The sequence below is a fragment of the Phascolarctos cinereus genome, unplaced genomic scaffold (genome assembly GCF_003287225.1).
Source record: "Phascolarctos cinereus isolate Bilbo 61053 unplaced genomic scaffold, phaCin_HiC Scaffold_4;HRSCAF=312, whole genome shotgun sequence".
NCBI classification, from domain to species: domain Eukaryota; kingdom Metazoa; phylum Chordata; class Mammalia; order Diprotodontia; family Phascolarctidae; genus Phascolarctos; species Phascolarctos cinereus.
Window position 1 is genome coordinate 229054131 of NW_027555847.1, and position 24330 is coordinate 229078460.

Genomic DNA, 24330 nt, shown 5'->3' on the forward strand with positions numbered 1-24330 from the left:
TGAGACTTCACAGGCCACCTATTGCTTATACAAATGGTTTATTCTGCTCAATAGGACTGATGTGCTGCCTTCCCTTGCTGTGCGTGCACCTGTGCGCGCGTACACACACGTATATATACACACACACGCGCGCACACACACACACACACACACGTACATACATACACGCACCCTCACCCCTCAGCCCCTTCCCAGGGGTGGCTCAGTCCTCCAGGGTGCAGTGGAGCAGGAGGGAGTGAGTCCAATAACAGGTGGCTGCAGGGTAGGGTCCTGTGTAGGAAGGACCAGTTGTTATCGCCAGTAGGAACTGGGATGGGGGTGGGGGTAGGGTCAGCTAGTTGTGGAGGAGGTTGATCCTTCATGAAGAGCCATGTTATGGGTATGCAGCTGCTCTTTGCTGGGGAAGGTACTTGTCTTCAGAACACAAGAACCAGTACTTTGAGGTTGGCTTTTGTGGAGATGCCCAGTCTCCACTAACCCTGGGGCCTGACACGGGTTCAGATGAAGGGGCCAAGTCCTCCAGAACAGCGGCAGAATTTCCCAGTGGTAGCCAGAGAAGTACCTGGCCCAGCCCATCAGACAGAAGAGTCCCAGATCGTTCACTAGGGTTGCTACTGAGAGCCCTCTTGACAACAAACAGCCATAAATCCTGAGAGTAAGGAAAGGCTCAGGCCACAAACAACTCAAAGAAGGCCCCAAACCACACACCAAGAACCATGGCTGTCCTGGTGTGGAAGAAGCTGGCTCAAAGGTCAGGAAGTCCAGTCAGTCCCTCGGCAGTGCTCCTGGAAGGGACCTCGGAGGCCATCTAATCCAGTCCTCTCATTTTACAGATGAGGAAACTGAGGCTGAGGTTATTGATCCCCAAGTTACACAGGTAATAAGTGTTTGAGGCCATCGACAGTTGGTTTTAAAGGTGGACCACAATTCACAGTCTGAAGCTTCAGGTCCCAGTGAGAAGGGAATGTCTCAGTCCTCTAGGGTTGGGGTAGGGGGGCTCAGTAAAGTGTCAGTTGTCCAGGAGGCAGTGAGTGGATAAGGGACTAAGCCCTCCAGCCAAACCAGGCAAAGTCTAGAAATCGTGCTCTGTTCTAGAGCAGGAGGTGACAAAAGACTGACACACTGAGGGACAGCAGCAGGCTTGGGGCCAGGAGGGCTGAGGCTGAGATGAGCTTGCTGAGATCCTTTTTGCACAGGTCCATATCCAAATGGGATTCTTTGGTCAGGGGCACATAGTGGGACTGGATCTCTGAGACCTTCTGGTGAATCCATGAAGCATAGCTGGAGGTAAGAGTATAGACTCCAGGCCTGTTGGGAGCCCCACAGGCATCTCCCCAGCTCACAACACCAGCTAGGAACCAGCGACCTTCCACAGGGCAAGAGAGGGGCCCTCCAGAATCTCCCTGGAGATAGAGAAACCGTAAAAGGTTAGAACAGGGGGGCAGCTAGGCAGCGCAGTGGATAGAACACCAGCCCTGGAGTCAGGAGGACCTGAGTTCAAATCCAGTCTCAAACCAGATACTTGACAACGTACTAGCTGTGTGATCCTGGGCAAGTCACTTAGCCCCAATTGCCTTGCCAAAAAAAAAGGTTAGAACAGGAAGGACCTTGGAGATCTAGTCCTACTCCATCATTTTATAGATGAAGGAAGTGAGGCAAGGAGAAAGGAAGTGACCACTACGGTCTACGACTAGTAGATTTGAGAAGCCTGGACAGCAGTTTTCAGTTCCTTTGAAGGCCATCAAGCCCCTAAAAGTCTCAGGCAGCTCACCCCATCAGGGGCCAGGTAGAATCCAGTATTTCAGCCCCTGCTTCTTCTTAGGACTCAGGTGTCCTCTTCCCTTTCTTTGTCATGAACCTCGTATCTCCCTGCCCAAGACCAGGCCCTTACCTGGCAGGCATCTTTGCCACCTTGTACAAAGCCAGCACACACCATGTCCGGCTGGATGATGTGTGGCTCCTCAGGATCGGGGTTTATGTTGTAAAGACAGTTGCATGTCTCTCTGCTAATCAGAGGCACCTCCAGCTGCTGCAAGACCTTGGGGTTAGGAAGACTCACTGCAGCGAAAGGAGATAATAAGGGCACATATCAAATCCTCCATCCTCCCAAACTCTCCCATCTCTTTGATGAATATCACTGGCTTTGGCAACCCACACACCCACAGCAAACTTACCTGAGCTATGTGTATTACCCCAGCCTGTGACAGTGCAATGAAGTCCATTAGGGAAGGAGGCATTGGCTGCTGGTAGGCAAACAGGACGGATGTACCTCGAGAAGTTCACAGGAGACTGCAGTTGGAGGAGAGCAATGTCACCCTGGGAGCCCTCTTCTACATAGTTAGGATGGGTGAAGACCTTGGCTACAGTCCTAATCACTACATCAGGGCTATGGATGCTGAGTTGATGGGCTCCCAGCTTCACCTCATAGTCCTCCAGCCTGTGCTCCCTGAGAAGAGGGGAAGTGAAGAAGAGAGCTGGAATCAAGCCAGATGCACTGCTTCCCTCCATTTCTGAATCCAATCAGCATCTTTTCTCCCTTCCATTTCTCTCCCAAAAATCCTCCCCGAGAGTTCCCAGCTCCATGCCTCCCCATACTTATCCCTCCCAACTCTTGTCTAACCTTGGGAAGCAGTGGGCAGCAGTTAGCACCCACTGTTTGGATATAAGAGAGCCACCGCACACATGGATGCCATTGTAGATGATGCTGCCCTGCCATGGCCACTGGCCTGGGGAGGCATTGGTACCTCCCACAATTCGTGCCTGGGAGGCCGTGCCACAGGGAACTTCTGAAAGAGGGCAAAAGGGGGGGGAGCTGTTTAGGGACGCTATGGCCAGGGGGGACTCTTTTCCTAACCATCTGGGCAATCATTTATCTTCTCTTTTCTTCAACTCTGCTCAGTATGCCCTTCCCTTATCACTCTTAATTAAACTCCCCTTCCTCTCCCAACTCTGTATACTTCCTTTCCTCCTTCCCCATTCTCCTTTCCCCTTCCCCTTTTTTTTCTGCCTTCCTGATCCCCTTCCCTTTTTTCCTTCATATGTTCTCCCTATGGTTCCTCCAACTCCCTCTTCTTCCCTTCCCCCATCTCTCCTGTCACCTTTTCTATTTCCCTCTTCCTTTTCTCTTTTCCCCCTTCATTTCCAACAGAAAAGTCCTTCTTTCCCCTATTTATTTTTTCTCCTCCCCTTCCCCTTCTTGTCCCATCCTTTTCCTCCCTTCCCTTCCCCCAAGTTCTCACCTTCTTTCCCATCAGCCCCTGAAAGCAAAGAAAGGAGAAAATGAGCAGGGCGGGAAAGGGGAGGTGGCCAGGGCTGGGGTCTGGGATATTTGGATGGGATGAAGGTAGAAAATTTGGAAGACTGAGGACCTGGAAGAAGGGGTAGGTCAGCCATGATGGGGGGGAGGGGGAAGGGGAGACTAGAGAATAGGCAAACCAAGGGACTAGGAAACAGAAAGGGATTGGGGAAGGGGAAAAACTGGTCACCTACTTCCCTGTTGTCAGCCTTGCTGCCTTCACTCACCCCTTCCCAGCGGTAGCAGATTCAATAAGCTTAGCATTGTCACCAACGCTAGGGGCCACTGAGGCCCCAGGCCCATCCTCCAGCTCATGGCCCCAGTCTGGGACGCACCTGCCTTCCCCTGACCCAACAGGTCCGTCCTAGGGGACAGGTAAGACTGTCCGTTGTAAGAGAACTTCCAGTTGGCAACCCGAGGAGAAGGAATGGGGTTGAGCCGCTGGGGAGTATCTCAGGGAGGGGTCTGGAATGGCTGAGCTGGTAACCGGTGTCACCTGTTCCCGCCCAACCCCGCCCCTACCTGCCAACCTCTTGTTCACTGGCCAGGTTAGCCCAATGGGGACTTCCTCTCCCTGAGCAAGGTCCGCCTCCTTTCTTCTGCATGACAGGGGTGGAGGTTGGGCTAGGGTCAGTGCCTTCTGTACCTAAGCAGCTGTTTCTCAGAATCAGGCCTTGTTTTACATTTGAATCTTTTAACTGGCACATTATCAAATCTAAACCTTCCTTCTCTCAAGCATCAAGAGAAAAGGACCTGTGAAGTGCTTTTTCTTTTACTTCTCCCTACACTTGGTGCCCAAGGAAACATTTATGGTAGGGTAGTTGGTGTAAACTACTTAAGCCTCTTTCCCTACATTCCTACGTAGTTCAAAACCAAACTGTTGAACACCTGGGCTTCTGTAACCTCACCACTGCCTTTGCAAGATCTCCTTTGCGCAGAAACCCCAGGAATAAACGTGGACAGAAGGTCCAATGGTCAGGGAGAACATTGGGGAACAGATTTCATGGTGGAGTAGGTTGAGAGATCTGATCTGCCCAGTTACCTGTGACCAAGACCATGGCCTGAAAACAATAAAAACCTGACCCTGACCAGCTGTGTCTGAAAAGGTTGATTGGGGCATGAGGGTCTGTCTTTTGTGTGATCGCACCACGTTCTATACCTATCTAAATTTCTTCCTTTCTGTGAAAGATTTCATAGAGTGAGTCCTACCCAACCAATCAGTGTCCAGCTACTTCTAAGGAGTTCCCCAGGAGAGCCAGGATTTGGGCTTTTAAGTACAGCTGCCACCCAACTCAGTTCCCAGAGTCAGGAGGGGCATTCCTGGGAAGTCCTGACCCATGAAGGTGACTGGGAAGCAGTGTTAGTAAGTAATGTTGCTGTGCTGACAGTTGATAATTCTGCAATTTATCTCAGGATATGAGACACATTTGGGAAAATATAGTTCTAAGCAGTTCTGAACTAGGAAGTGGTCCAAGTGTGTTCTCTCTGGTTCCTACTCCCAATGTAGAGGTTTCAGGGCTGTTTTTTTTTTTTTGCAAGGACACAGGGACATTTAGATCAAATCTGAGGAGTTGATGGAGGGAGATCAGAACATCTACACCTAGGAGGGGACAGGGAAACTAGTGCTCCATTGCTGCTGGTGACAAACACCCAGCTGACCTTGGGCACACCCTGCCCAGGCAGGCAGGAATGAGTGGCAGCTGCCACGTTATCAGCTACAAATTTCTCTTCCAGCCCTGCTCCTGACTCAAACCTCTGGCACCTGTGTGTGTGGCCTGCTCTGGACCCAAACATCCCCAGGGCCTCAGAAATAACCAGTCCTGGGCTCCACTCTTAAAATGATCACTAGACTCTCTATCCAGGCTTCTCTCCTTATGGCCCACTCAAGATGCCAGATTGTGTGTTTCTTCCATTGCTCTAAGCTCTGACTTCCTAGGGATAATGCTTAAGAATCCCCTCCTTAGCATGTCCCTAAGTCCCCTGCAAGCTTACTTCTTCCCATCTTGAAGTACTTCAAGCACCACTAAGGTTCACCCCTCTCCCTCGAATGTAATGTTCTTAGCCCTTGGGTGCTTCCCCCACTCTCCCACAGGCATCAGGTATGAAGCAGCCCCTGGCAATGTTGGCATTGTGTTTATTACCCAGGTATTCATTCCACCCCCAGGATTCTTTGGCTCAAATTAGCAGTGGTTGGAACGCAAGTCCAATTAGACACCCAGGGTTGAGCAGTTCCGTCATCATCTCAGTCAATCAAGTCACCCTCCTTGGAGGTGTGTGTGTACGTGTGGAAGCTTTCGAGGTTCCCAGGAACCTGTCTGGGCACATTCCAGCAAAGGCAGATGGGGAGGGGAAGAGAAACAGGGACATTTGCATCTTCTCCCCTTGCCCTCAAAGTCGGAGTAGTAGAAACAGAGGTAAGAACAGTAGAAGGGCAGCTTTTGGAAGTATTGCAGAGCTGCTCAGGTCTGGAGGGCAAAGGCCACTGGTCTCCTCCAAGACTGGACTGAACCTAAACTGTGTCATAAAGGATGCCTCCTCCACAATCTGGGAGATCCAGGAGTACTGGGTTCCCACTGGCGCAAAAAGCTGCTGGCTTCCCTTCAGGGATAGGCCAACCAGGACCCAGACGCCAGTTTCTTCTTGGCATAGGAGAGATGATCCTGAATCCATCTAGGAGAGAATTTGGATAACTTGTATTAATAAAGCAATTTTAAGACTTAAGAGCATTTTTCCTTACAAGAACTGAGGTGAAGTCATCCAAGGCACATAAGTGTAGACTTTTGACCCTAGGTTTTCTGACATAGTACTCTACAAGTCCTGTTCCTCCAGCCCCCAGGTTCTGTCCCCTGGATCTGTCCTCTTTTGAACCCAAAGCATTCTGGTGCTATATATACCTCCCCAATACTAATTTCTCTAGGATTCACTCCCATCTCTTGACCTTTCAATCATACCTCAGGTCTGTCCTCTATTTCCTTGGAATATTGGACACAGATGGTTCCAGAGGGCAGTGCATTCTTTTTACAAAAGCAGTGGCATCGTTCAGGGGACAAGATGCTGACTGGAACAGCCAAGGGCACTTGGGGTGAGAAAACCATAAGAGCATCAGAACTGGCAAGGGACTCAACTCAAGGTCATCTCTCCAACAGCGGGATTTGAGACAAGGGAATAATCTCTCCCATAAATCCTTACTCCCTTACTGAAGGTGTTGAGTATTCCAGCCCCTCAGTCACCCAACCCCATCATCCTCCTTCCCCAAACAAATGTCCTGAGTATTTCTTCAACCCCACCAGCACTTAGCTATGTATTGAGAGGCATTTCCCCTCCAAAGATAAAAGGATATATGGCCCTAGGCCCTAAAAGTACTACTTTGGCTTTGCTCACCTCTGTTTGAGATGTCTTTCCAGCCCAGCACCCAGCAGCTTGTCTCTGTTGGGGCAGGTCCAGAATGCAGGCAGACAGGCAGGGCGGAGGGGGAGGACTCCACCTTGGTCTCTAGCTTCAGGAGGACTAAGGATGTGTTGGAATGGTTGGATCCCATACTGTTGGGCGAGCGAATGCTGATGACTGACCTTGAAACCTGGCAATGGGTCCGGACCCTGTTGCACCCAGGTAAACCTGAAGACCGGCTGCTGTGGAGGCCTGCCTGTTGCAGAGTCCAGAGTTTGGTTGTTACCTATTGCTAAAATCCTTCCCCACCCCTTATGGAACTGGGCACAGTCTATTTCTACTATCCAGTCAGGGTCAATTTGCTAGCCCCTGCAATATTCTTTCTGGGCATCTCCCCTCCAGCTTCAAAGTATTTTACAAAAGGATCTTCCCTTCTTTCAATCTTGGGGTATAAAAGTCTCAACTGCTCTTGAGATTTCTGCTTTCTATCCATCCTGTTTGTCCAGGGCTGTCTGAATTTCCCTTCCCTATGAAATCACTGCATCTCTGATAGAATCACTGAACATTGCATTTCTAATAGAACTCTTCAGTTTTGTACCCCTCTCCAGTGAGAACTGGAACTCCAAGAATTCCTCGTAGTGACCTACCTGCTGACACAGTGAGTAGCTGCCAAGACCCAACCAGGGCTCACCAGGCTGCCTATGCAAGCTCCACCTCTGGTCCCATGCACCTCTGACATCCAGGGCCATGGATTACTCTTTTCCCACACCTCTGGTCGAAGGCCACAAGCTAAGAAAAAAAGCACATTCCATAGGCAGCCATTTAGTCCTCAAAGCTGGAAGATTGATTTCTCTTCCTAGAACCACTGAAACCATTTAATTCCCATCTCCTTATGGAATCATTAATAAGCTCTGCAGATATAGCACTCAAATTTCCTTCCTCTTAAAACCATAGGTCCCTTCTTCCCTCCCCTGTAGAAACCCTGAATCCCACTCCATTTATGGAACCCCTATCTTTCTCCAACTTGCCAACCATGGAACCTCCCTCCATGTAACCAATGAAACCTTTATTATCAGTTCCCCATGAAGCTGAGTCTACTGTTGAACAGTTGACTTTCTCCTTCCAATAGAATCCCTAAGTCCACACAGCTCACCCTCCCCTATAGAACCACTAATTCTTCCAACCTATGGAATTGCTTATCTTCCAATTAGTGTCTTTCACCAGTTAAGTCGTCTCCTAACCCTCTCATGAAATTACTGAGTCCCACCCCTTAAAATACTCCCCACCCATGAAACCAATGAATCCATAAGGAAATACTTAGTTCTTCACTATGAAATAGCTGAATATCCCCCTCACCACTTGACTGAGCCCTCCCCACTCACAAGAATCCCATGGAACCAGTGAATTCCCTCACTGCACCACTAGGTAATAACCACACCCCACCCCATCCCATCACTGAAGGGCTGGAGGGCTTCCTATGGCCCTGGAGTGTTTGAAGGTGGAGTCTGGGTCTGACCTCCATAATCGGCTTTGGGGGGACAGAGCCTTTCATCCACTACGGTTCCCCAGTTCCAGGCCAGTTGATCCTCTAGGTAGGCAGTAAGGGTGACATGTCTCATCCAGTGATCGTGAAGTTGCACTGGGGAGAAGACCCGAGGCCGAAGACAACTGTCTGTGGGCGCAGAAACACCTGCCAGAAACCAGGTCCCAGATTCCTGGCATAGGAGACTCCAGCAGCTCCCAAACTGGGAAATGAGTAGAGGTTATTAGGAGATGGAGTTCCAAGTTCAAAGTGCAAGGGTGTATCTCTGGGACCACAAACATCTCTTCACCCTTCAGTTTCTTCAAATATTTTCATCTCCCAGGATCCCCAGATCCCAGTTGATTGGCTGCCCTAAGCAGAACCCTCCCTCACCCAACAGCTGCTCTTCTCCTCCTCCTGGTAGTCAGCACACAGGATTCTAGGGTTCATCCCAGGAATAGGCACTTCCTCCAACTCCTCACCATGGAGGCAATAACACCACCACGCTGTCATCATTTCAGCCTCCAACAAGGAATTATTGACCGAGAGTGGCACTAGGAAGAGCAAAGGAGAAAGTAGAGCTGAGGCTGATGATGGGGACAATTTGCCATGCTCCCTTCCCTCAACTGGGTCTGGAGAGGGAAGGGAATTGTATTGCTCAGGACTCACCTCCAGGACCCCATTGGGCCAGATGGCAATGGCCTCCAGGCACAAAGTAGTGATATGACTGGGGCAAGCACACAGGTCTTGTCTCTTCTGTCAAGTTTACAGACACTTCAAGCTTCACAAGGGCCAGGTCATAGCCATAATGCAGTGTGTGGTTATTATTTAACGTGACTTGGATAACAGGTACACTTTTTGCATTGGGGAGGATCACTTCCCAGTTGCTAATGTTTAGGTCCTGGAGGCTGTCCAAGGGACAAAAAAGACATTTGTTCAAACCAAGGCATCCCATCTCTGTCAATTCAGACATTGTCCCATTGTGCTACCCAAGGTGATGCCCATCAATTCCATTTTCTATGACCTGTACCCTCAACTCAAGGATTTCTTGTTATAGATTCATTCTGTCTTTCAGGATTCTCTGAAAGGACTTGTTGACAACCCCTTAAGAGGATACCTGTAACATTACTCACCCCAGAAGGCAGCTGGCTGGTGCTAGGACCCAGTTCTCTGATACCATCACCCCATGGCAGGGATTGGATCTTGGGGCAACTATAATAGCCTTCCAGGGCCAATAACCAGGTCGGGGGGCACTCCCACATTCTATGGTCAGAAGAAGGTGTAGGAGACTATTAGTCTCAAACTTTCCTATTCCCCCAGCTCAGAATTCAGGTCACCCTCTCCTCACCCCGATTTCATTGCTTACGTGGCAAGGCAAGGGTGCAGTTGTTAGGGGGCTCCTCTGGCATATCTGGTGTGACAGGCTCGGGTTGTTCAGGGAAGGAAGCGCCAGACACTCGCTCTCGGATCCAGTCTTCATAAGCTGCCACAGCTGTGAAGATGCCTGGCCGGTTCCTCCTCGCACAGCCATGGCCAAAGCTGGTGATTCCAGCCAGGAACCATTGGCCTGCCTCCTCACAGACCAGTGGACCTCCTGAGTCTCCCTGTGGATATTGACTTTAGGGTTAGAGGGGACCTTATCTTAGAAAGGGCACTGATTTGACTTAGTTTGTCTCATTTGTCTTGTTATTTTAGTCAACAACTTGTATGTATTAAGCTGCTTATGTCAATTTTGCAGATATCCAACACAAAGCTGAGAGGGATACTTTGTTGACACCAGGGCCAAGCAAGTTTGCTCATCTGTAAAATGAGAGGATTATGATTACCCTTGATAACTTCCAAGATCCCTTCCAGCTACCAGTCTATGATCAACAGATGACAGGGAACTAATGATGAAAATGTTCCCTACCTCCTAATAGAAATGGAAGGCTCAGCACAGAGTGCTAATTTGGAAATTTTGTTTTGCTTGGCTATGTTTGCAAGAAGGTTCTCTTGGGGGGGGTGGGGAGAAAAGAAAAAGTATGCTTTTGCTGAAAGCCCTGGAGATTTTAGAATGCAGGTTCAAGGTGCTGATAAATCCATAGGAAAATAAAATACTATCCTAAATTGTAGTAAATCTATGAGCGCCCTAGGGTCAGATGTTTAATGATATATTTAACTAAAGCATGCAAAGAGAACCCTTAAGGTTTCATTACTGTTCTTCATTATTTTTGATAAGAGTAAGTCAGATAAGAGACTCCTTCACATTCCATACTGCTTAAGATTTGCCAACAACTTGGTGAGATAGGCAGCCCAAGTATTATTCGCATTTTGCTGATGAGGAAACTTGAGCACTGAGCCCGAGATATAAGTGTAGCTTCAGTTTACCTGGAAAACTCAAGGCATGGAGACAGCTAGGCAGGGCAGAGGATGCAGTGCCAGCCCTAGAGTCAGGAGGAACTGAGCTCAAAGGAGGCCTCAAAGACACTAGCTGTGTGACCCTGGATAAGTCACTTAACCCTGACTGGACAATCAGAAAATATCCCCAAGTGCATGGATTGGAATATCCTATGAAGGGCAGCTAGATGGCACAGTGGATAGACAGAGCACCAGCCCTGAAGTCAGGAGGACCTGAGTTCAAATTTGACCTCACACCAAACACTTGACACTTACTAGCTGTGTGACCCTGGACAAGTCACTTAACCCCAATTGCCTTGAAAAAAAATTCTACATGGCATTTGATAATGAATTGTGGCACAGCAAGGGAGATGTCCCCCTCTTACCTGGCAGGTGTCCTTTTTGCCTTCCTTAAAGCCAGCACATAGCATCCCTGGGAGTAGCTGCACTGTTTCATTGAAGGGGCCATTGGAGTTTAAGAGACACTGACAGGTTGACTCTCCAACAATCCTTAGTTCCACTTCCTGCAGCAGCTGTGGTGAGGGCAGCCATTCTGTGGGGGAAGGGCAATTCCCAAGATGAGGACTAGAAGGTGAGGGAATTTGGGGGATGGATTAAGAGGTAGAAAGGAGGGAAAAAGATGCTCATCTCCTGCTCTCTTCTCTCCCTACATTCATAGCTTTAAAATTATGCCCTTCTAGGTAAGTCATTCTTAAAATCTATATAACCCATCCCCAACCCCTCTATAAGCTCCAGACTCAAATCTCTTAATTTCTGTCGATATGTCCTACCTCTATTTTAAACTCAGACCTGCCCAAGTACATCGCAGTATAATTAGATTAGACCAGTTTGGACATTCACTAGCTACCTGTGGTAAAAAGCTAACCACTTCACATCTTCTATTTGCTCATCTTAGAATGACAATACTTGTACCATCTTAAAGCACTTAGTAAACCTTAAAATGCTATTTCAGTAACTCGATCCATGCCTTTCAGCCTTTCTGTCTCTGCATAATATTCTTTCAGTCACAGGATCAGACACCTGCAAGTTTTATTCTGACAATGTATTCATTCACTACCACTTCCAACAATACCCTAAATCCATGCTCTTGTCCTTCCTGAATTCCAGTGTTTCCCCTAACAATCCCTAACAACAACAAAAAAAATCAACAGGAACCTTAATTGTCTAGAGTAAGGTCACCATTTTTTCCTGATATGTCATCTGATTGTTGACTATCTCCCCAGTGAGAATCCCAGTGAGCCTTGGAAAGGGGGCTAGCAAGGGAAATGGGAGGGAAGCATAATGGCATTCACAGTAATGTAAACAAATGGGATTCATAGACAATAGCAGTAATTTGCAAACTATTTTCTTCCCAATAACCCTAAGGGATATTTTTTACCTCATTTAACAATGAGGAAACTGAAGGCTAGAGTAATGAAGTAGCCCACAGACAGCCAGTATCAGAGCCAAGACTTAAGCCCGATCTTTTGCTCTTAATTGCTATACTGGAGATAGAAAGTCAGGGTAGACAGAAGGGAGATGCCTAATTTAGTTGCAAAAAATGGGAATAGAGCGAAGGGGAAGGGGTTTATGAAGGATGGGGCCAGGGGAGAGAAGGGGGGAAATGAGAAGGAATGAAAGGAAGCAGGCAATTTTTAGGCAGTCCTGAAGAGTTGGATTTACCACCCTTTTTAAAGACTCACCCTTTTCCTGTATGTCTCCCCAGCCTGTTGCCCAGCAGGAGGCTCCTTGGGGGAAGTGGTGATTGGCCTGGGGAAGGCAGATGGTCTGTACAGATTCTGTGAGGTTGGCAGGTTCAGCCAGACGCAACAGGGCAATGTCACTCCCTAGGTGTGGCATGGTGTAATTACTGGGAATCAGAATTTCTGTTATGTTCCGGTACTGTCCCTGGTACTGTATCAGGTCCAGAGAGTACAAGCCCAAGACCACTAAAAATTCCTCTGGTGGACTCACAGTGCCATTCCTGGAAAAAGGAAGGTGAATGATTAAGAAGGTTGGATCCACCTAGGAGAGCAGGTCCACTCTTCTACACACTGTAAATGGTAAAAAGTAATGGATTTGGAGTCAAAGAAACAGGGTTTGTGAGTAATGATCTACCACTCACAACCTGAGTGACTATATAATCCACAGTTAATTAAGATTTCTAAGTCTGATAGGCAGTGCAAATGATTTTTACCCAGAGAGGCTGTCATAGAGTAATCCTGCTACTTGCAGTTGGTTTAGTACAATCAAGAACCCTCTATAGAACTGATTACTCAGGAGGAAACTTTGTGCTATATAGATGTTTGACTGACTGATAAATTTGAAAAAAAAACATTAAGGGGAGGAGGAATATGGGCTATTTAGAGAGGCAGGTTTAAATCTGGCCAAGATATATATGACCCAGTCTTAGCTGTAAAGAACTCTAGGGACCAGAGTTCATGTGGAAGCATGGACCTTGGGGAAAGAGAGAAGCATGGTACTCATGCTTTGTATTGCCTATAAGAGTCAAGCTATTTCTGGCATAGTAAGGACTGGGACCTTTTAAGAGAAGGGAGCAAAGGGTCAGCACAGTCAGTCATGAGCCTAGGGGAAATAGTGCAGATTATATACTTACTCTACCACACAGTGGGCAGCAGAAATGACCCAGGATTCAGTAATGAGAGAGCCACCGCAGATTTGCATGCCGTATTTGTGCAGACTCACCTGCCATGGCCAGTCTCCCAGCATGGCATCAGAGCCACCCACAACACGGGGCTGGGGGCGGCTTCGACCACACTCTGGAAGAGGAACTCAAGATAAAGTCTCCCAATCCCCTGTCCTGTCCAGCCCCTCTGTAAACCTCATGTAGCCCTTTGGGCCAACAGCAACCCACTTCACATGCCCCCCCCCATGCCCCAGCCAATGATCTGCAAAGAAGCCCACTCCCCTGCATTCTCAGGCCACTGGCTATTGGGTCTCCTTTACATATAAGAGAGGGCTAAGGCTAGGGAGATAACAGTGAAAGACATTCCAACTCCTACTGCAGTTCACAGTGACCCTGTTATCCTGCTTCTGCTCTTTCCAAGGACAGAGGGTTTTTGCCCACCCAAGACCACCAGCCTCCCAACTCTACACTCTGTCCTCCTCATGCTCTTCAGACTTTAGCCCCTCTCTCTTACCTAGATCTTGTGTTTTTCCTGGGGTGGGGTAGAGGGCTGGAAGACATAGCAAAGAAAAATCTCGCTAAGTTAAATCTTTCATACTATAGCCCTCCTCCCGCACCTCTCTTCCACATCATTTTCATCTTCATGCTAAAATTTAAATGCTCTCCCAGGACGTCAAGAGTATTACTAGGTATTCCTAATTCCCCAATTTCCCTTTCCACAGGCATCCTGGCCCTTAAGCATCCAATTTCCCTCCTAGAACTCTAGTAAATTTCTTAACCCAAGAGAACTATTACTTCCTGGGATCTTAGGTCATTTGCCCATGACTATCCTCTCCAGTTCTGGTGACCGACTGCTCCCCACTGTCCACCAATACCAATAGTTACCCAGTAGCAGGAGAAGGAGCTGGATTGAGAACATCACGTTGCTGGGTCTGGGGACACCAGAGCTCTGGGGGGAAAAGCAGACCTCTCCCCTTCTAGCATCTGAAGAGCCACTGCCTGGGGCAGCTCCTACTGGCCTGAGGAATAGCCCCACCCTCCCTGGCTTTAGCCCATCCCGGGGAATTGGAGAGGTACTGGGGCTGGAAGACAGTGGGGAGTTTGGGTGCCCCACCCCAAGGCCGGATGCATCTCAAAGAAGCGGGGTGTGGGGGTGGGGGGAGAGAGAATAGGGCCAAGCTAACCTGGTTACTAGAGGTAGAAGGCAGGACATCTGCTTTCTGAAGGGGGTGGGTACAATGAAGCAGGCAGGACAGAATCTAGGAGATGAGAACTGGTGGGTCAGGACCACACACAGAGTTCCAAGAAGAAAATGGAGCTTGGGGGGACACTCTTGGGAATTGGGAGATGAGAATCCTAGATTCTTTGTGAGTTTGAAGGGGGGAAGATTACTCCCTGCTTGGCACCCCTGGGATTTGGGGTGAGAGAGGGAGGGGGATCTTCACTGATGTGACTCACCTCTGCTTTGGGTGGGGTTGGGTGGCCTAATGGATTGGGCTTTTTTTTTTTTCTCACACTGCTCCAGTTACCTATGCTGCCTGCCAGCCCCAGAGAGAGGAGCCTAGGGAATCTGATCCAGTCCTGAACAATGTGATCACAGATCCCATGTCCCAGAGCAGCCGGGCAGGACGCTTGCACTATGGGAGGGGAGAGGGCTGGGCTGGAGCCCAAGGCCTAGCTTCTACCCAGACTCACCAGGCAACATGGACAGCCAGCATCTCATTCTCCTCTCTGTGCCTCATGCCCCTGAACTCACTTTCCTTATCAAGTGTTGGCTTGGAATCCTAGAATGTCAGAGCTGGAAGGGGCCTTGAAGATTGTCTAGTTCAACCCCCCCTCATTTTGTGTGGAAGGAAATGGAGGCCCTCTAAGGGCCTCCTGTGACTTGCTCCAGGTCAAAGGCTAACCACTCTCATTTTCAGCTGCCTCAAGCAAGACATAGTTTTGTTCTTAGTGTCAGCCTCTCTAACACAAACATTGAAGGAAGAGAGATCAAGCTGGGGCAGGAGAGTTCCTGTGAGATAGGGTGGGTGCAGAAATAGAAAACACAATGTGTTATGCGAGTGGGGAGCGGAAACTGCCTCTCTACATCATCTCTCTGTTTAGTGCCCACAGATGTCTCTTCTCTCAGAGAGGTTCCCCATTAAGTCACCTATGTCCAATCACTCCACTGATCATTACCAATGGATTACCCCAATAGAGTCAAGACACTGCAAGCTCCCCAACAAGGTCATCTCTTATCTCTCAGCTTGGTTCCAAACTTCCCAACGCCTTCTGCCTAGTGCAGGCATATCCCACTATAGGCAAACCTGGGTAGCCCTTATCTCGATGCTGATTGACCCACCCCTAGAGTCATTACCATGAAATTTTGGTGGGCCACAACTGTTTTCCTGCTGGCAGTTCCCCAAGTTTCTGTGGTTTTTTACCTTAGAGGGACTTTCACAGAGAAGTCTGGCCAGCCAGAAGGACACACTGAGAAGGGAGAAGGAATGTTACTTTGAGACTTCATATTGGCTAGCATCCATGTTGGCTGGGACCCTCTTCTTGCTTGTTGGGCCGCATGGGTGGGTAGAAGCAGAGGATCATTTTGATGAGAAACCTAGGACTAGAGCCTTAATAGAGCTATGAGCCAAGGAGAAGCAGAGGTTCAGAGACTGGGAGCAGTGTGAGGTGTGCTGACCAGTTATGGACATAGAAGCAAGGAACCAGCGGACTCCGGGTTCAATGAGATGCATAAACCTAGTCCATAGTGCCTTTCTTCCTTCCTAAAGTGGGGAACCCTCACGTACTGTCTCTTTTCCATCTCAGTTGGAAGAGTGGAAGAGAAAAGAATTATTTTGTCCCTTCTTCTTGGTAACCAAAGCAGCTGGCATTTAAAAGCTTTATCCCTTTAACTTATTCTCATTTTTATGGCATTGAAAACTACAACAACTAGGCAGCCACCTAACCTGAATTTGTCTGTGAATGTTAGGAAAGAGGGAAGCCTAATCAATGGGGAGAGATTTTTTTCCCCAACAGGTGGTGGGAAAGAAAACATTTGCTGTTGTGCTATATTTGGGGTTGTTATATTTCTTTTTCTATGAAACAGAATGTACTGATTGTCTCCTTCAATATCTCCCTTCCCCTAGCCACTTTGCAGTTACAAAAAAACAAAACAAAACAAAACAAACAAAAAAAACCCCAGAAACCATCCAGAGGACTTTGAATAGTTCCTACAAACTCATTCCCATCTCTTTATCCAGTTTAAAAAGGCATGTTGGAGGAGTTTAACAAATGCTAATTAACTAACTGATTATTATAACAAATGTTCCTAAAAAACATGTGACCCCTGTGCTTTCACCCTAAAATGCTTTTTGTAAGCCTGCCTACATGCCTTAACTAATCTTACCCAAACTCATTCTGGAGGAGAGACAAAAAATATAGATATATAGATATAGGTATAGCTATAGATAGACACTTCTCCCCCCTCTATATAAATCTATATCTATAAATGTCAAATGGAATTATGAGACACACCTGTCTGTATCCCGTGCTGGTTTATTTGTCCAGTGCCTATCAAGGACCCTAAAAATTCTCACAACGCCTTTAATTATTATAATTTTTACATTTTATGTATTATATTTATGTATTTATATTATATATTTATAATTATGATTTTCCAGAGTGTGTGTGTGTATTATCATCAGATCCTATGCTTCATCATTTGTTTTTGAACTTGGAGGGACAGAGAGATGTATAAAGAAAAGCCTCAAAGAGTCTCCTGGAGGCACCTAACAATTTTCAGTGTGAGCACTAAAACATGGAGGCTGCTGTAACTTCTTGAACTTTTTTTTGGCCTTAAGGTCCCTTCGCATTCACAACTGTTGGAGCACAGGCACACCTGCTTTGGGCACCTGTTTCTCATAGGTCCCTTCCCTTCCAATACCTCCCTCCCTCTCACCCTCAGCTTTAGATTAGCTATATAACAGCCTTTAAAAAATTAGTGCAAAGTAGGGGAAGAAGAGACCCCTTCATTTTCCAGAACAATTTGATACCCTCCAAGTTTCCTTTAAATAGGAAGATCACCTTGTATTAAATAAATTAAAATTCACTTACACTCAAATTTATTTTCTCTTCCTTTTTTTTTTTTTGGCAAGGCAATTGGGGTTAAGTAACTTGCCCAGGGTCACACAGCTAATGAGTGTCAAGTGTCTGGTCGGAGACCACATTTGAACTCAGGTTTTTCTGACTCCAAGGCCGGCAAATTTCTAAAGATGTCTTTTACTACTGTTTCTAGGAAGCTTCCTCTCACTGCCCCATCACTGCCTTCTGTCTTCCCTGAACACTTATTCTTTCCCTTTTTTCACTTTCTTTCCCCACCCCCATTCTCCTCCCTTCTCCTGCCTTATCTTTTCTTCCTCACCTCTCTACTCCATCAAGCTAACTCCTATTTTATATTTTGGTATTATTTCATATAGTGCAAGGTATACCAAAAGTCTTAGTGCACTTTTAAGCTATTAAATCCGTTGTATGCACCATATAGTAGATGCAAAATTAACCTGTACATATCCTGCAGTTATTTGCATGTTTCTCACCCCATTAGAAAGTGAGCTCCTTAAGGGCAGGGACCATGTTTTTTACTTTTCTTTGTATCCCCATCACTTAGTACAGTATTTGCCACATAGTAGGTGCTTAATAAATGCTTATTGCCTGACTGGCTGACTGATTAATAAAGGTTTGTTGGTTGTTGGGTCTCTCTTCCTTAATGACAGCCCTTACTAACAGAATTCCCGGACCTTATCCATCCTTCTTTTTCCCCAAACTGCAGCCTTCTCATAATTACCTCATAACATACTAAAGAGCCACCACACCCTCATACCAGGGAGCTAAAGCCCTTGAAAGCCTACAGTGTTGTGGGCAAATGATAAAGATAGCTGGAATAGAATATCAAAGGCATGAAGGTTGAACAATAGGTCAAGAGGTTTGGGTACTCTGCCTAGGAAAGGAGTAAGGGAGGGGTTGTTGGGTTCATTTGGTTGGTGGCCTCTCTCCCTTATCCAGTCCCTTTTTCTCACCATTCATACCCTTTGAAAAAATTCCCCCTTTAAAAAAAAACTCACCCCTTTCTCTCTTCTCTCTAATGCACACTTTCCCCCCTCTTTCTCTTCCTATAATTCAGGCCTTTTTCTCCCTTTTCCTTTCCTTTACACTTTTATCCATTATCCTTTATATTCAGGGCATGCTTGATGAATAAATATAAGAGTAGGTACCGAGATCCTCTATTTGCTTCCTTTTTGTCATGATGACACTTTTAATTAGCTACAGAGCCAGAACTCCAAGGCTACAGTAAAAGGACAATCCCTGACCCTCAGCCCTTCTTTCTCCTAGCCATGAAGACTCTCTGAGCTCAGTAAGGTCAGTGGGGGGAAGCATTTCTCCACTAACAGCCCCAGCCCCTTAAGCACATAGCCTTCTAGGCAAGCCTGCGCCTGGGATGGGGTCACCTACAGTTTATGTTTACTTTTGATGCAAGCCCTTGTGAGATCTCAAAAGCAACGGGCATCTTCTCTCCTTTCTGGGCACCTGAGTGGTGGGGTATCAGCTACTGAAGCAGTTTCAGTGGAAACACTGGCAGAGCAGACTGTCAGAAAGGGAGAGAGTCGCCCAGAGAAGGGGGTGATGGGGAGAAAAAGCCTATTTGGCCGTGAGTCGTCATCAGCTGAGGTGAAAAGTAAACTGACCAATGCTGCAAGGGTCTCTATGAGGCTGAGATGCTAGCTAGTCTCTCAACTGGTTGCAATTATTCCACTGTTATTGCTTAGCATTTCCCTTCCTGTGTGGAAAGAAAACTTTCATACCTGACACATAATTGTATTCTGGGCACCTTGTTACTTCTCCCTAGACTAGAGTCAAAAGACAGAATTGTTCCTCTGGAGTCTGAGGTACGGTTAGAATTAGAGTACTGGGGGATGCTAGTTTTCCTGCCTAGAAGACAGACAAGCCCAGAGCAAACCTCAAGGATAAAGGACAGGAATAGGTGAGGGTTAACAGCCCTGTGGCCTCAGCCTACCAGTGCCCTAGATAGATGTGGGAGACATTACCCATTTTTGAGGGGCGGGTTCTAGTTACTACTCAGCACTAGATATACTTTTTTCTTGCCTCCTTTAATCGTATCTTTCAAATCCTTTTATTGTAAAACTTCTCTTTCTCCTTTAAAAGCATAAAATTATGTTCAATAACTACATAACAATATATATTTTTATATATAACTTTAAAGATGTTTTTAAAATTCTACCTTTATTAAAACTTTTTTTATAAAAAAACCTATTTTGTGTCACATCTTGTGCTTAGAGGCATGAGATATAAACTATAGGCAAAAAAAGCCCCAAAACAACTTAGCATTTGATTAAGAAGTTGCCTGGTATTATTGTCATTTGGCAGAAGTGGAAACTGAATCTGAGAGCTTGAACAATTTCTTTAAGGTTTCTGAGGCCCATCCCAAATCCTAGTCCAGAGCTCCTTCTCCCACACTGTTTTCCAGAATAACCTTGAAAATAAATGTAAGCAGGATCTTAATTAAGAAGTTTGCTTATTTTTGTAAGGGATAATGGTGGGTGGGGAGGAAGTAGTTCCTCAGTTTTTTCTTCAATCAGCTAGATGAAATTACTGAAGTCTAATGCCATTTGTTCTTTAGATAAAAGGCTGAATCGCTCACTTATTTCCAGAACTGCTTACTACTTGGAGGGAAAACCCATTGAATTATTCAGATAATGCTGGTCTGCTGGGAGTGGGATTTTGTCTGGAGTAAAGTATTTGCCTTCTGGGGAGAATCTAAACCTAAATGTGACCCAATGCTCAGCTCTGACTATCTGAGTATTCTTTTTAGGTGCTTCTGGGTGTGACTTTTGTGTTTTTTGTTCCTCGTAGGGACTCTTTAGCATCTTTTTGCTAATTTTGTGGGGCAAATAAAGGGTGTCCTTCCTACTCTTATGCATTGCTTACCATAAGTGTCTGAGTGAGAACCTACACTCTGTTACTCAACTTTGGAAAAAAAAACTATACTTGAGGCAATGTAAGCTATATTTTAAAAAAATTTATTCTGGATTGTTGATAAATCAAAATAAATTAATAAAATAAATTTTAAAAAATTATTCTGAATGTAACAAATGGGCACCCCTATGTACAAGGTAGAACAGAAAAAGAGTATTGTACACACAACTGCAAATCTCTATTATGTACAGTTTTTCTTTTAAAAGATAATATAAAATATTTACATTCTATCTAAAATATTTACAAGTTATCCTGTTGTGATTCTTTCTGGTCATCTGTTCCCTTCTATACATTCATGCAAAATTCTTCAATGACTTTTATTTTCTTCTTTTCCTTTCTTCCTTTTGGCTACCCTATCCTCCTTCCTTCCACACTTTTCCTCTAAGTTGAAACAAAATCTTTGTAAAAATGTGTGTAGTCAGGCCAAACAAATCCCAAAGGTAAGCTATGTCGACATAAGATTTTTATGGAGTTTAATCCATGTAGGGTGTCTATTGTCCATATTACATGAACAACATAAAGAGCTTCTCCATCAATATCTGTCTGGGACTGATAGCACAATATATGAACAGTTTAGTTGCAGAAAAGGGTAGAAGTGTTGTGTTTAAAAAGCTGATAAAATGTGAGAGTCAAGAAACAAAGATTTTCTTTTTCTTTCTGTTCTTCATGGCCAACTGTACTTATTTTATAAGACAGTGGCATATATTACATTAAAAGACAATGTTTTTGATAGGAGGGCACAATCTTCAAATGCAAGTGAGCATAATTTTCCAATTTACCTAGAATGATAGACAAATACTTAAGCTTGGATCTGTCCTCTTATTATCTACCTAATTTCATCCTCAGTCCTCATCAATACTAACCTCTTTGTGACCTTTGCTCAGCACCAATTGTATTTACTTTTCTTTTTTTATATTAATTTGTTTTTAGTTTTCCACATTCCCTTCCCTAAGCTTTTGACTTTTAAATTTTCTCTCTCTCCCTCCCTCCCTCCCCAAGATGGCACCCAATCTGATATAGGCTCTACTTATACATTCATATTAAGGCTATTTTCAAATTAGTCATGATGCAAAGAAGAATTAGAATTAATGGGAGAAACCAGGAGAAAGAAGAAACAAAACAAAACAATAAAAGAAAAGGACAGAAAATAGTGTGCTTCCATCTGCATTCAGACTCCATAGTTCTTTCTCTGAATATGGATAGCATTTCCCATCATGAGTCTTTTGGAGTTGTCTTATCCTTGCATTGCTGAGAAAAGCCAAGTCTGTCAAAGTTAGTCACTGTATGATGTAGCTGTTGCCGTGCACGACATTCTCCTGGTTCTACTCATTTTACTCAGCAACAGTTCAGATAAGTCTTTCTAGGTTTTTCTAAAGTCCTCTTGCCCTTCATTTTTTTTTGTTAGGCAATTAGGGTTAAGTGACTTGCCCAGGGTCACACAGCTAGTAAGTGTCAAGTGTTGATCCTCATTTCTTATAGCACAATGGTATTCCATTACATTCATATACCACAGCTTGTTCAGCCATCCTTCAATTGATGGGCATCCTCTCAATTTCTGATTCTTTGCCACTACAGAAAGAACTGCTATAAATATTTTTCTACATGTAGGTCCTTTCCCCATTTGTTTGATCTCTTTGGGATGCAGCCCTAGAAGTGCTACTGCTGGGTCAAGGGTATGCACATTTTTATAGCCCTTTGGGCATAGTTCCAAATGTTCTCCAAAATGGTTGGATCATTTCACAACTCCACCAACAATGCATTAGTGTTCCAATTTTCCCACATCTCCAACATCTATCATTTTCCTGTTTTGTCATGTTGGCCAATCTGATAGGTGTGATGTAGTACCTCAGAGTTGTTTTGATTTGCATAAATTATTAAATTTATTACAGTTCTTTTCTTTTCTTCTCCCCTTTTAATTCTCCTTTTAAGCTGATGACATTTGTTTTGCTTGTGACTATCCTCTCCCCAATATTATCCTTTCTTTTATTTTCCCTATCCCTGCTTTTATCCATGTTGAGTTTGAAGTCTTTCTACAACAAATTGTTTACATGTAGGGGGGTCACAGCCTAGTATCTTATATAAAAGGAAGAAGCTACTTCAGAATTGGGAGAAGAGATTCTGAACTTCTGGATTTGGGAGGCTGGAGCTGATGGGGTAGGGATCTAGGCCCCAGAAAGGAAAAACCCTGGACTTTCCCACTTGGCCAAATCTCTGGCATTCTCCTGAGGCTATAATCCTATCAACTGGCCTTTCATTGTGGCTACACCCAATATCTCCCTTGGCCATGAGGTCCAGGTCCCAGGGGTTCTGTTCACCCCAGCTTACTGGCCACTCCTAGGTCTCTCCCACAGTCCTTCTGTATATAAGGTCCACCTTGTCTCCATTAAGATGCTGGAATTCTTATAATCTAGCTAATAGCTTACTAATGTTCAGACTCTTTAAGAGTCTGCCCAATATGACGGATGTTCTAATAAACCTTGTCTTTGGCTGAAAGAAGGCTTGGGTCAAATTCTTTTGGGCAGGACCTTTGTGTTGTGATTTTGGGGTCCCAGCACCCCAAAGCCTCTAACCTGCATCAGGGCAAGTATGGTACAAAAGGTCTATAGAGAAGGGAAATATGGAAGAAAGTCCTTGGGTCTATGAGCATGGAGGAGAGGAGCAAGTAGGATGAGGGAAGTCCCAAGAAAAAGTTAACTATTTCCCAATCCTCTTGATGCTTGGTTATACATTGACACTATAATGTAATCTGCTGTTTTGTTACCCAAATGTTTCCAGTAAAATAATTTTTTTTTTGACTAGGCAATGGGGTTAAGTGACTTGCCCAGGATCACACAGCTAGTAAGTGTTATGTGTCTGAGGCTGGATTTGAACTCAGGTCCTCCTAAATTCAGGGTCAGTGCTCTATCCACTGTGCCACCTAGCTGCCTCAGTATAATGAATTTTGTTTGAACTGCAGAGCCCAATGTTTAACTAGAGATAGATAAAAATATAAAGTTTGGCAAAGAGCTCAACCTTTGCCTAGGTGTTAGGAATTTTGGGAATTATTAGAACATATGTCTCATCTGAGACTTTTCATCTAAAATAAACTCCCAAATGTTGAAGAAAAGGAAACCGATGGAATCTAAGAGGGCATTATACTGCTTATCTCTTACGTTTAAAATGAACTATTTATGGGGGGGTTGTTACTAGAATATGCTTTACTTATTTATTTTATTTTAAAAAATATAATGTTTATTATACTTTATCTGAAATTTGAGATGAAAAAGGCTGTTATATTTTAATTGTTCTATGGTTAAAGTAATAAAAATTTCTAAAGTCAAGATAAAATGCAAGTTTACTTTAAGCATGTGATACCTTAACAGTTTAATACTCTCCAAAGATTGGTTCTTAGAAATACTGAATTTCTCAATTATCTGAGCATCAATATCAGATTGCAATGAGGAGCTTACATGAAAACTATTTTTCTGTGGGGAAGAGAAGCTGCAATCATGCAGAATAGTACTTTAGTAACAATATATGTGAGTAACCCAACTCGGGGACTGGCTGAGCATCTGGCTGAGTCATGTTGTAAAAATATATTAGTAGAGCACTGATTCTTTTTTTTTTAATATAAATTTATTTATTTTTAGTTTTCAACATTTATTTCCACAATATTTTGAATTCCATATTTTCACCCCATCTTGCCCCTCCCCCCACCCCAAGATGGCATGCATTCTGAATACCCCTTCCCCTAGTCTGCCTTCCCTTCTATGTCTCCTCCCCTCTTCTCTCATCCCCTTCCCCTTCTATTTTCCTATAGGGCAGGATAGATTTCTGTACCTCATTTCCTGTATTTCTTATTTCCCAGTTGCATGTAGAAATATTTTTTTTAAAACATGTGTTTTTAAAACTTTGGGTTTCAAATTTTCTCCCTTCCTCCCACCCCACCCACCCTCGTTGAAAAAGCAAGCAAGTCAATACAGGCCATACATGTGCAGTTATGCAAAACACTTCCATAGTAGACATGTTGTGAAAAACTAACTCTATTTCCCTTAATTCTATCCTGCCCCGCCCCATTTATTCTATTCTTTCTTT

General features: G+C 45.1%; 2 protein-coding genes across 3 annotated transcripts; both read right to left on the reverse strand.

Annotated features, from left to right (window-relative positions):
• Positions 1–19: 19 nt before the first annotated feature.
• On the reverse strand, positions 20–3772 carry PRSS8 (serine protease 8). 2 transcript variants are annotated; one of them, XM_021008462.2, is made up of 6 exons: positions 3523–3772; positions 3240–3257; positions 2621–2786; positions 2175–2446; positions 1892–2058; positions 20–1403 (listed from the first exon to the last, which is right to left on the reverse strand). In XM_021008462.2, exons 1-6 carry the CDS (start codon positions 3608–3610, stop codon positions 1092–1094), a joined length of 1023 nt encoding a protein of 340 aa, XP_020864121.1. In that variant the 5' UTR covers positions 3611–3772; the 3' UTR covers positions 20–1091. The 2 variants fall into 2 exon arrangements, with proteins under 2 accessions (XP_020864121.1, XP_020864122.1); XM_021008463.2 differs by lacking the exon at positions 3240–3257.
• Positions 3773–5397: 1625 nt separating this feature from the next.
• PRSS36 (serine protease 36) lies at positions 5398–14932 on the reverse strand. Its single transcript, XM_078151741.1, has 14 exons — positions 14923–14932; positions 13198–13360; positions 12284–12564; positions 10967–11133; positions 9571–9808; positions 9338–9467; positions 8874–9112; positions 8598–8758; positions 8199–8427; positions 7330–7471; positions 7101–7176; positions 6677–6938; positions 6247–6371; positions 5398–5965 (listed from the first exon to the last, which is right to left on the reverse strand). The coding sequence occupies exons 1-14, from the start codon at positions 14930–14932 to the stop codon at positions 5684–5686; spliced, it is 2505 nt and encodes an 834-aa protein (XP_078007867.1). The 3' UTR covers positions 5398–5683.
• Positions 14933–24330: the final 9398 nt, after the last annotated feature.

Bases quoted from the DNA above. Each gene is read 5' to 3' on its own strand.
- PRSS8 (XM_021008462.2), bottom strand. From the start codon at position 3,610: ATGAGCTGGAGGATGGGCCTGGGGCCTCAGTGGCCCCTAGCGTTGGTG. The intron at 2,447-2,620 runs GTTAGACAAGAG...CCCTCTTCTCAG, and splicing joins GCTGCCCACTGCTTCCCAAG to GGAGCACAGGCTGGAGGACT. The intron at 2,059-2,174 runs GTAAGTTTGCTG...CTTTCGCTGCAG, and splicing joins GGGTAATACACATAGCTCAG to TGAGTCTTCCTAACCCCAAG.
- PRSS36 (XM_078151741.1), bottom strand. The intron at 6,939-7,100 runs GTAAAATACTTT...ACTCTGCAACAG, and splicing joins AAAGAAGGGAAGATCCTTTT to GCAGGCCTCCACAGCAGCCG. The intron at 6,372-6,676 runs GTGAGCAAAGCC...TCTCACCCCAAG, and splicing joins GAAAGACATCTCAAACAGAG to TGCCCTTGGCTGTTCCAGTC.